Source organism: Elephantulus edwardii, unplaced genomic scaffold (genome assembly GCF_000299155.1).
Source record: "Elephantulus edwardii isolate Elephantulus edwardi_28Jun2011 unplaced genomic scaffold, EleEdw1.0 scaffold00068, whole genome shotgun sequence".
NCBI lineage: Eukaryota > Metazoa > Chordata > Mammalia > Macroscelidea > Macroscelididae > Elephantulus > Elephantulus edwardii.
This window is the reverse complement of record NW_006399818.1, coordinates 14,833,453-14,844,297: the sequence shown is the minus strand read 5'-3', so window position 1 is coordinate 14,844,297 and position 10,845 is coordinate 14,833,453. Positions and strand designations below refer to the sequence as shown.

The 10,845-nt window shown below is 40.7% G+C and overlaps 1 protein-coding gene across 1 annotated transcript in view; it reads left to right on the top strand.

Moving 5' to 3' along the window:
- The first annotated feature begins 306 nt into the window (after positions 1 to 306).
- The window catches only part of GLT8D2 (glycosyltransferase 8 domain containing 2), a 29,401-nt gene continuing 18,862 nt past the window's right edge, over positions 307 to 10,845 (top strand). The window contains exons 1-2 of the mRNA XM_006888552.1: positions 307 to 346; positions 8,054 to 8,146. Coding sequence (XP_006888614.1) covers positions 328 to 346; positions 8,054 to 8,146 — 112 coding nt within the window. The 5' untranslated portion in view covers positions 307 to 327. The remainder of the gene's footprint in view (positions 347 to 8,053; positions 8,147 to 10,845) is intronic.

The following is a 10,845-nucleotide window of genomic DNA, read 5'->3' as shown; positions in this document are numbered from 1 at the left end:
TAGATTGACCCTTAAGGGTGACAGGGCTCTTTCTGGGAAAAGTAAACATATCTTTAAGACACATGATAGCTCTTAAGGACCGTTTATAAAGTTTGCACAGCCAAAGAAAACACTTTTGTAAGGGTGAGCTGGAGATTCAAGCTCTATTTTATTTTATTCCAGAATTCTAGATTCAGATAAGTACTACCAATAACCAACATAGTAAGCTTCCAATGATGACATAGACATAGTTCTTAATGAATGTTGGTGAATTTTAGTTTCTTTTCTTTTTAAAAAAATGTTTCTTCTTTAACCCACAGATCACAGTGCTTCTCCACGAGAACACACATGGCTCTCTTACGAAAAAGTAGGTTTATACTTTTTAAAAATAACGCTAAGAATGTGAACTCTTTTGATACTTAATCTCAACTTATTTGGAAATCTAATTTGATTTCCACCAACCATTTTCCTACAGTCAATTTTTCTCATGGTCATATCAGGATCATTCCTATTGAAAGTTTTGAGCATTTTAAAAGGCCAGAAGTGGAATTATCATAAAAGAGGGATCTTTCTGGTTTCATAAACTTACAAACAAAATTTACTTGCATTCTAAATACTCATGTTCATGTGGAATTTAGCAGTTTTAATTTTGTATTCTTGTTCTCCTTTTTTTCCACTTTCTTACACTGTGGTAACATTTGCATTGCTGTGATCCTGGAAGCTATGCCCTCATATATCAAATCCCAGCAGAGTCTTAATGAATAGAAACAGAACACTGGCAGTTACAGGGCTAGAAGGTGACCGTCTTAAGTTAGGAGACACTAAGGAGAAGCTCTCTCCTTAAAGTAGTCATGGATGAAGTAAAGCTTTGGGGACCTTCATTTACTGGTGTCCTAGTGGCAAGAAGCTGCATTGCAGACCGGAAGGCACACAGTTCTAATCCACCAGCTGCTCTGCTGGAGAAGGATGAACTATCTCCTGTGTGATTAACTGCCTCTGAAAACCTGCCAGAGGGTCAGCTGTCGGTCAGTTCTGACTCTATGGTACACAACACCATCAACATCAATTTGTTGGTGGCATACAACTCAAAATCAGACAAAAGAGTTACAAACATCCATTAACATGAACATGAAATGTTTCAGACTATGAATGTAGGGATGTTAGGTATTGGCAAAATGAAAGGGAATACATAAAGATTGATATTCTAGGTATTGTTGTTGTTGTTATGTGCCGTTGAGTTGCCTGCAACCCATACTGATCCTATATACAGAAGCTCTGAATCCTGTCCTGTCCTGAGCCAGTCTCACTGTCTCCAACACACCAACCCCTATTGCCCCAGTTAAAGATGAGTTCCATCTCATCTGGAGTTTTCCTCTTCTGTGCTGTCCCTCCACCCTTCTGAGCATGATGTCCATCGCCAAGGACAGATCTCTCCTGGCCACATGCCCAAAAGTATGTGAGATGGAGTTCCAAAATCCTAGACTTTAAGGAGCTTCCCCCTCTCTCAGACAGAACTGTTTGTTTTCTTGGCAGTCCATGATATGTTCAAGACTGACCAGAAAGCAAACTTGACTCTCTAAACAGTGAGTAGAAACCTTGCCTCATCCCATGTCACCTTCATGATCTTTACCATATTCAAGCTCACTGTGATCACTTTATCAACCCAGCTCATTAATCCTCCACTTCTCCAAGCATCCTAGATAATAATGAGCTGAAATGGCCGATATTAGCCATTTGAAGTGAACAATACTATGATCTAAATGTTGGGAATGACGTATTAAAGAGCAATGGTGTGACATTTATCATCAAAACACATCCTAAAATCTGTCCTGAATTACAGTGCTGCTAGGGGTAGGATAGTATCCAGACACCTATAAGGAAGACCTACCTGTTCTCCTGGACGTCCATGGGCACTCAGTGCTCTTCTCCAGCACCACAGCTCAAAGTCGCCAACTCTTCTCCTGCTGTCCTTTATTCATTGTCCAGCTCTCAGATGCCTAGCACATGATTGAAGAAACCATGGCCTGAATCATGCACACCTTAGTCATCAAATTAACACCATTGCTCTTAAGTAATTTGGAGAGGTAAGGACAACTAATTAATATAGCTATTATTAACATGTATATGCCAACTAGTAATGCCAAAGATGAAGAAATGAAAGATGTTGGCAACTTCCAAAAATGATTAAACATGCATTGTTAACTACTAGTGATTGAGATGTAGAAGTTGGAAGTAAAGAAGAAATATCAGCAATTGGGAACTATGGCCTTGGTGACAGAAACTCCATCAGATATTGCATAATAGAATTTTACAAGACTAGTAATTTTTTCATTGCAACTACCTTTTTTTTTCCAGCAACACAAATGGTGGCTTACACATGGAGTACTACAATAATGTCTGTGTTTCATTGACTATAGGTAAAAGCATTTCAATATGTGCATCACAGCAGACTGTGGCTAACCTTGACAAGAACATTTAACAGTGCATTTAACTGTGTTCATGTGAAACCTATGCTTGGACCTCAGAACAGAGCAAGGTCAAAAATTAGGAAAGGTCAAGGATGCATCCTGTCTCCATGTCTTCTCAATCTATATAAAGAACAGATCATTCAAGAGGCTGGACTTTATTAGGAGGAATGTAGAATCAGAATTAGAGGGAGACTCATCAATTTATGGTATGCAGATGATACAACTTTGCTTGCTGAAACGGAGGAAAACCTGAAGTGTTTGCTGTAGAAGATCAAGGACTGCAGTCTTCAATATGGATTGAAGCTCAACATTAAGAAAACAAGTATTCTCACCACTGGGTCAACTTTAAGTACCATGATAGATGGAGGAGAGATTGATATTATTAATACTTTTCCTTGCTCACCTCCACAATCAACAATCTTGGCACAAACAGTCAGGAAATCGAAAGACAAATTGCATGAGGAAAATTTACTGGCAGAGAACTCTCCAAAATGCTAAAGAGCAAGGTTGTTAGTCTAGAGAGACTAAGGTGCACCTCATCTAGTCCATGGTCTTTGCAATTCAGAGAGCGGGATAATGACTAAGGATGATAGAAGAAGAAGAATCGATGCCTTTGAGTTGTGGTGTTGAAGAAGAGTATTGAACATACCACTGACTGCAAAGAAGACAAACGGGGCTTTCCTGGAGAGGATGAAACCAAATTGCTCCTTGGAGGCAAGGATTTTTTTTAAATTTTTTTTTTATTTTATTGAGACAAGGATTTTGAAGCTCTATCTCACATACTTTGGGCATCGTTGGATAAAGGCATCATAATTGGAGGGACAGCTCAGGAGAGGAAGACTCTGGATGAGATGGATTGACACAATAACTGGGGTAAAAATGTTAGATGTGTCGGACACAGACAGGCTCAGAATAGGGCAAAGTTCAGAGTTAATCTACATAGGGTTGCTATGAGTCATAGGTGATTTGACAGTTCATAACCACATTGATTTTGCTGGGTAGAATGCATAAGAATCAAATTGACTGTGTCTGTGGAGACAACAAAGAATATCATTATCATCAGTCAGAACAAGTTGAGAGTCTCATTTGGAATAGACCATCAATTGCTCCTATGCAAGTTCACATTGAAGTTGAAGAAAATGAACACAATACCATGAAAACAAAAAATAAAATGTCGAGAATATCCCACATGAGTTTAGAGGTCATCTCAATAAAGGAGTTGAAGCACTGAGCACTAAGGACTGAAGACCAGATTAGTTGTGAGATGAAACAAGGACATCATACATAGAAAAAGCAAAACATCGGGTGCTTGTTTGCAGCAAGAAGGCCAAATGTACCAAGAAAGTCAGCATCGTTGGTAAATACAGGACCCGTTATGGTGCCTCACTCAGGAAGATGGTAAAGAAAATTGAAATCAGCTAGCATGTCAAGTACACTTGCTCCTTCTGTGACAAAACCAAAATGAAGAGACATGCTATGGGCTTCTGGCACTGTGGTTCTTGCATGAAGACAGTAGCTGGTGGCACCTGGACCTACAATACCACCTCAGCCATCACAGTGAAGTCAGTCATCAGAAGACAGAAGGAACTGAAAGACCAGTAGAAGCTTCCCCATTTGAAGTATCTCTAGCCTGTAATAAATGTGTTAATTTATGTAAAAAAAAAAGAAAGAAAAGAAAAGAAATCATTAAAAAGACAAGAGAGGAACAAAAGACCATGACAGAACTCTGAAACTTGCTTTTGATTTTAGAACAGGAGCTCTGATGGCCTAGTGGTTAAAAGTTTTGCTGCAGTTCCAAAGGCACAGGGTTCTAATCCACCAGTTACTCTGTGAGAGAAGGATGGATAGTCTTTTCCCATGTGATTAATTGCTTCTGAAAACCTGCAGTAGGGTCAGCTATGGGTCCATTCTGACTCAATGGTAACAACAAAATGTGAATGGAGGGGAGTGGGTAAGAAAACAAGCTTAACAGAAGATTTTTCAAGAGTGACCCAAGAAGACAAAATATAACCACAACAAGATAAAGGTAAATAATCCAATAGAAAAATGGGCACAGGATATGAACAGACACTTCACCAGAGAAGACATTCAGATGGCCAACAAGCACATGAAGAAATGTTCAAAATCCCTAGCTCTAAGAGAGATGCAAATCAAAACAACTATGAGATATCATCTCACCCCTAAGAAAAGCAAAATTTAACAGAACAGCCAGGAACAAATGCTGGCGAGGTTGTGGAGAAACTGGAACCCTTATTCACTGTTGGTGGGAGTGTAAAATGGTGCAACCACTGTGGAAGATGGTATGGCGCTTTCTCAAAAAGTTGCAAATAGAGATACCATTTGACCCAGCAATTCCACTACTGGGAATATACCCCAAAGAGACCATAACTGATACCCAAGAAGATATATGCACACCCATGTTTATCACATCTTTGTTCACAATAGCAAAGAGTTTGGAAATTACCCAAGTGCCCATTAGCTAATGAATGGATAGAGAAGCTGTGGTATATTCACACAATGGAATACTATGCTGCATTGAAAAACAAGGAACTCATGCAATATTATTCATGCAATATATTCAAAATATAAGCCTGGAAGACATTATGCTGAGTGAAGTATCTCAGTCACAAAAGGATAAATATTGCATTGTGCCATTGTTGTAAAATAGGACTGACATCGGGGTTGGGGAAAGACTGAGAAAGATGAGTTCAATAATGTATACTGCACTGAAACAGATGAGGGAGAAAACTGTTTAAGAGGGATATGTGATTAGGTATTTTTATCATGACGGGAGTCCAGAGAGAAGGCTGCATAGTGGAGTGGACCTGGGGGAGGGATTGTAAAACAATGAAAGAATTTTTATTTTATTTTTCCAAGAGGGGAGTGTACTAAGGGGGAGGGTTGGGAGGGGTGAAAAGTGCAACAGTGAATGAATAGAAATCCAAAGTCTCTGTAAATTTTCATTGAAGTTAATAATAAATTTTTAAAAAAGAAAAGAAAAGCCTTCATGCTGGGAAAGGTAGAGGGGTCAGCAAAAGAGAGTGGCCCCAGTGAGACTGATTGACACAGTGAGTAGAGATGGGCTCAAGCGTGGTGGAGAATGAGAGGAGGGGCAGGATAGGACGAGGTTCTAATCTGTTGTCTGTGGAAGGCTGAGTCATATCAACCTGGCAATACCTAACAACAACTTAAACCATAAAACCCTGTCACTTGCTTTCTACTACTCTATTGGCTAAAACGAACACACTAAGTCTGGTATCTCATTGAGTCTCTGATTGAATCTAAGAGCCCAGAAAGGAGCTGTGTATTAGCAAGATAGAATCATGGAGCCTCAGAATATTAGCTCTAAAAGACATTGGAGGAGAATGTCCTGCTCCTTCCTTTTACTAATAATAACAGAGCAATCTGCAGCCCGCACATGTAAATATGTTGATGCGTGTTGTGGGTGTTGTGTGCCATTGAGTCAGAACTGGCCCACTGCTGACCCTCCAGCGAGTTCTTAGAGGGAGGTCGTAAGTCGCATGGGAGGAGACTGCCCATCCTTCTCCCATGGAGTGATTAATGGATTCAGACCATGTCTTTGGCATTGTAGCACAGCTCCTTACCACCAGGCACCAGAGCTCCTATCTTGATGCATAAATAAAAAACAATCATACATAACAAATGGAAATTCTTTACTGGGCCTTCATGGCCTCTGTTAATTATTGAAACAATCCTGTGAGATACTGATAATTAAATCTCCAGTTGGTACCTCTAGTAGCATTGTCCATTGGGAGTTGCACTATTAAACCAAAGGCACAGGTTTTAATCCACTGGTCTCCTCAGGTTCGAATCCACTAGTGCTCTGTGGGAGAAAGATGAACAGTCTGGTCGCAGGTGATTTACAGCCTCAGAAAACCTGCTGGAGCATCAGCTATGATTTGGTTCTGACTTGACAGTGAATAGTCCATTTGTTAGAGGAGGAAACAGAGACTTAGAGAGGATCACAGTCTCTCCAAGGCCACAAGGTGGCCACCTGAGGAAAGGGGAATTGGTATCTGACTGCAAATCTCAGCCCTATCACCTTCCTCCAGTATTGACCAACCTCAGGCATTTGTGTGCTTCATGTGAAAACATACCTACACCTCAAGTTTTCACCATTGCCAACCTCAGTTCCATGCATCTCTTAATATTTTCCTTAAATTGACTAATTTCTCAATTTTTTTATACTGATTTATTTACAAAGTTCAAATACATTGTTTTTCACATAAACTCCTTCCCTTTTCCTTCACACATCCCTGCCCATCAAATTGTGCAATCCTATGATTAACACTCCATCCCCTTGTGCCCATTCTCCCTAATTTCTCAAGTTTTAAAGTATGTTTTATAATAACATTTGCATCTTTGTTCTCAGTGAAAGAACAGTATAAATCTATTCTGGTGACCTAGTGGTAAGAAGCTGCGCTGCAATCCTGAAGGCACATGGTTTAAGTCTATCAGGTGCCCCATGGGAAAAAGATTGGCGCCCTCCCTCTGTGCAATTAACTGCCTTCGAAAACCCTCCAATGAGTCAGCTAAGGATCAGTTCTGATTTGACAGTTCACATTAACAACAGCATCTCCATTTTGGCCAGCTACTATCGCCTACCTCACAGGAAGTCAGAAAGACTGATGAGCTTTGGTGGCACAGTGTATTACATGTTGTACTTGTAACTGAAAAGTCAGCAATTCGAATCCACCAGCTGCTCCACAGGTAAAAGATGGGAAATGACTTCCCATAAAGATTCACAGCCTTTTACTCAGTGGAGTTGACTGACTGGTTTGGGGGTTTTAGTGCTCTAAATAGGGAGCTCTAATGACACAGTTTACCAAAGAGTTGGCAGTTCAAATCTACCAGCCACTCTGCAGGAGAAAACTAAGGAGGTCTGTTCTATAAAGCTTTGTGGCCTTACAAACCCTGTGGGGAAGTTGTGCTTTCTCTGTCAGGGTCACAGATGAGTCAGAATTAACCCAACTGTCACAAGTTTAGTTTTGATATAAGGCTAAGGAACACAGGCTTCCTAAGCCATCTCATGAAAACCGGTGATAGGTATTCAATGCTCAGGAAATCACTGTTCTCGTGCATACTGCAGCTCAGTAGGGTCTACCAGCAAGCACTGCTGGTCTGGACTAATTGGACCTGGAGGACTAGGACTGGAAGAGGTTGGAGTCTTCCAACCCCTTACTCAAGGCACAGATTGTGTGCACATCATTTTTTAACCAGTGATTGAATTAATTGTGAATCTACTATGTCAACACAACTAAGCTCATGGACTAATAGTAAGTTCTACCTCATAATAAGCTCAACACATATGGTGAATATTATTTGAAAAAATATATTCAGACATAGAATGTGACTTTAAAGACAACATTATGTAATCTGGAAGGCTGGAGTCCCTGCCACCAGAATGCCTGGGTTCAGCCCTAGGACCTCATGTCCCACAGCAACTCCGTATGTCATTGTGTCAGGAAAAGTCCCCAGACACTGCTCTGTTTATATCGAGAGGGCGTATGCTCACACCATCACTGTGAAATTTCCCTTCAGCTTTCTGTTTAATAAACTCTAACAAGTTTCTGTTTTCATTTCAGTTAATCAGGTCTTGCTGTTCCTTCTGATTGTGACTCTCTGCATGATTCTGTATAAGAAGGTTCATAAGGGATCTGTGCTCAAGGCAGAAACAGGTAAGCAGCCCCTGGGATTTGTCAAGGGGGAATATCTGGGAACATATTTGGAATGTGTTCTTTTGGGTCCACTCAGTAATTTGGTTCACAGGTGAGCAACAGTTTGTTCAACTCCAGAGGAACTGCTTGTAGAATATTCACCCAGAGCCAGCCCTTTGCTCATGCTCTGAAATGATCAGCTTTGATCAGACTCTAGCATATGAAAGAATCTGAAATATACAGAAGTAAGGAGCTCGAATCCACCAGATGCTCTGCTGAAGAAGGAGGGGAAATCTCCTTCTGTACCAGTCAGATCCGATTTGATGGTACACACACGACTAAAACAAGCTTGGAAGGAGGAGTGGCATCCACTTCCATAATAGCTTGCCTCTGGAAACCCTATGAACCTGAAGAGAGGATGAAAGGCACCCAAGCGTCGAGGACTCTCCTTCATAGGGTCGCTATGAGTCGCCTGTGACTCGAGGGCACTTAACAACAATAATATCAACACACAGAGAGAGATCAGTTGGCCCAGTGGACAGAAAGCGATGCTACCAAGCCAAACGTAAGTGACTTTTAATCCGCAGCCCTCGGGCCTGTCTTTCATTGTTTTTGTTCAGACATTCCTCTAAGTCGGATAACCCTGGTGTACAAGTTGCCGTGCCGCATTCACTTTTGGTTGCTGTGAGGCTGAACACTGTGACACTGATGTGTCAAATGTGTTGATGGTTGGCTACCCAATGCGGACAGAGAGTGGAGTGGAGCTCCCCAATTAAAACAAGCTTGGAAGGAGGAGTGGCATCCATTTCCATAACAGCTTGCCTCCAGAAACCCTATGAACCTGGAGAGAGGATGAAAGGCACCCAAGCATTGAGGACTCTCCTTCATAGGGTCGCTATGAGTTGCCTGTGACTCAATGCACTTAACAACAAGCGGCTCGAATCTACCAGATGCTCTACTGGAGAAGGAGGGGCAATCTCCTTCTGTACCAGTAAGATCTGATTTGACAGTACACACACACAAAATACTACTACTACTACTACTACTAATAATAATAATAATAATTATCATTATTATTATTATTTTAAAAAGTAAATAAGAAAGAATCTGAAATATTACCATTGAAAACTTGATCAGCACATTTTTGCACTGTCATCCATGGAGTCACTAAGAATTAGAACAGACTCACTGGTAACTGATTTTGAGGTACAGGAGACTCAGTGGTAGAATTCTTGCCTTCTATGTGGGAAACTGAGGAGCAATGATGTTAGTTTGAAGACTAAGGTGTACCTGATTGAGACCATAGTCTTTTCAATCTTTTGCTATGCCTCTGAAAGCTAAACAATGAATAAGATGACAGAAGAATTTATGCCTTTTGGTTGTGGGGTTAGAAAAGAGAACTGAATATATTCCATGAATATAGAATAAGAAGGTAATTGTCTTGAGGAAAAGTACAACAACAACAACATCTAGATTGAGTTAGAATTTAGTTGATGCAGTGGGTATCCACAGTGCACTGGGAGAATATATTTCTGTGTCTTATACCATAGTGGAAGCTCATTAGACTATCCCCACAAAGAGAAAACCACTCAACAGACAGATGTAATAGATTAACACAATATCTGTGGCAAGGGGGTCAGGTGTGCTGGAGATGGTGAGGTTGGCTCAGGGAAGGCAGGGTTCAGAGTGATTATTCATAGGGTCATTCTGAGTCACAGTTGACTTGATGGTACATAATAATGACAACATTTTCAAAATCCATCCAAGCACTTCCCTACTGGAGGTTCCATGTATGTCAAAAGTAGAACCACTTTACATAGGGTTTATAATGTTTAGGGTTTTTTGCCCCCAGAAGTAGATGGGCAGGCCTTTCTTTGGAGGCACCTCTGGGTGTATTTGACCCACTATCCTTTCAGTTAGTGTTAGCTCATCCAGGGACTTCAGTGGATCCTTCACATACTAATAATTATTATTTTTCATACCTGACAGTCATATTATGGCACCAAATATGTTATGATGTTAATGTTTTACATCATAGTATTTGCTCTAGGTGACAATTATTCATTGTGTATATGAATCGTGCTCTTGTCTGTCTCTTTTCTTCTGCTGTCAGTTTACTCTGTGTGTGTCTGTGTGTGTATACCGTCAAATCGAATCTGACTAGGACAGGAGAAGATTGCCCCTTCTTCTCCAGCAGAGCATCTGGTGGATTTGAACCATGCACATCTGGGATTGCAGTGCAGTTTTCTTGCCACTAGGCTACCAGAACTCCCTGCTGTCAGCTTTTGAGACATGTGATTAGAGGATAATAAAGTTATCATCTAACTTAACAGCTGTGTATTTTTTTTATATTTTATTTATTTTTCATTTCAATGAACATCTACAGAGATTTTGGAATTCCATTCATTCATTGTTGCACCCTTATCCCTGCTCCCCCCGCCCCCCTGTTTGCTCCTCTCCTTGAAAAGCAAAAGAAAAACTCCCTCATTGGTACACAATCCCCCCCGGACCTCCCTCAATCCCAACCCCAACCCCAAATATAATCCACTCTGCAACCCTCATTGCATACTCCTATGATAAACATAATGCCCTAAAATATAATACTTTTAAACTATTCTCTCCCCCATAGACTTCAGTGCTGTAAACATATTTCATCCAGTTTTTCTCAGTCTTACCCCCACCCCAATGACAGCCTCATTCTACAACAGTGGGACCATATA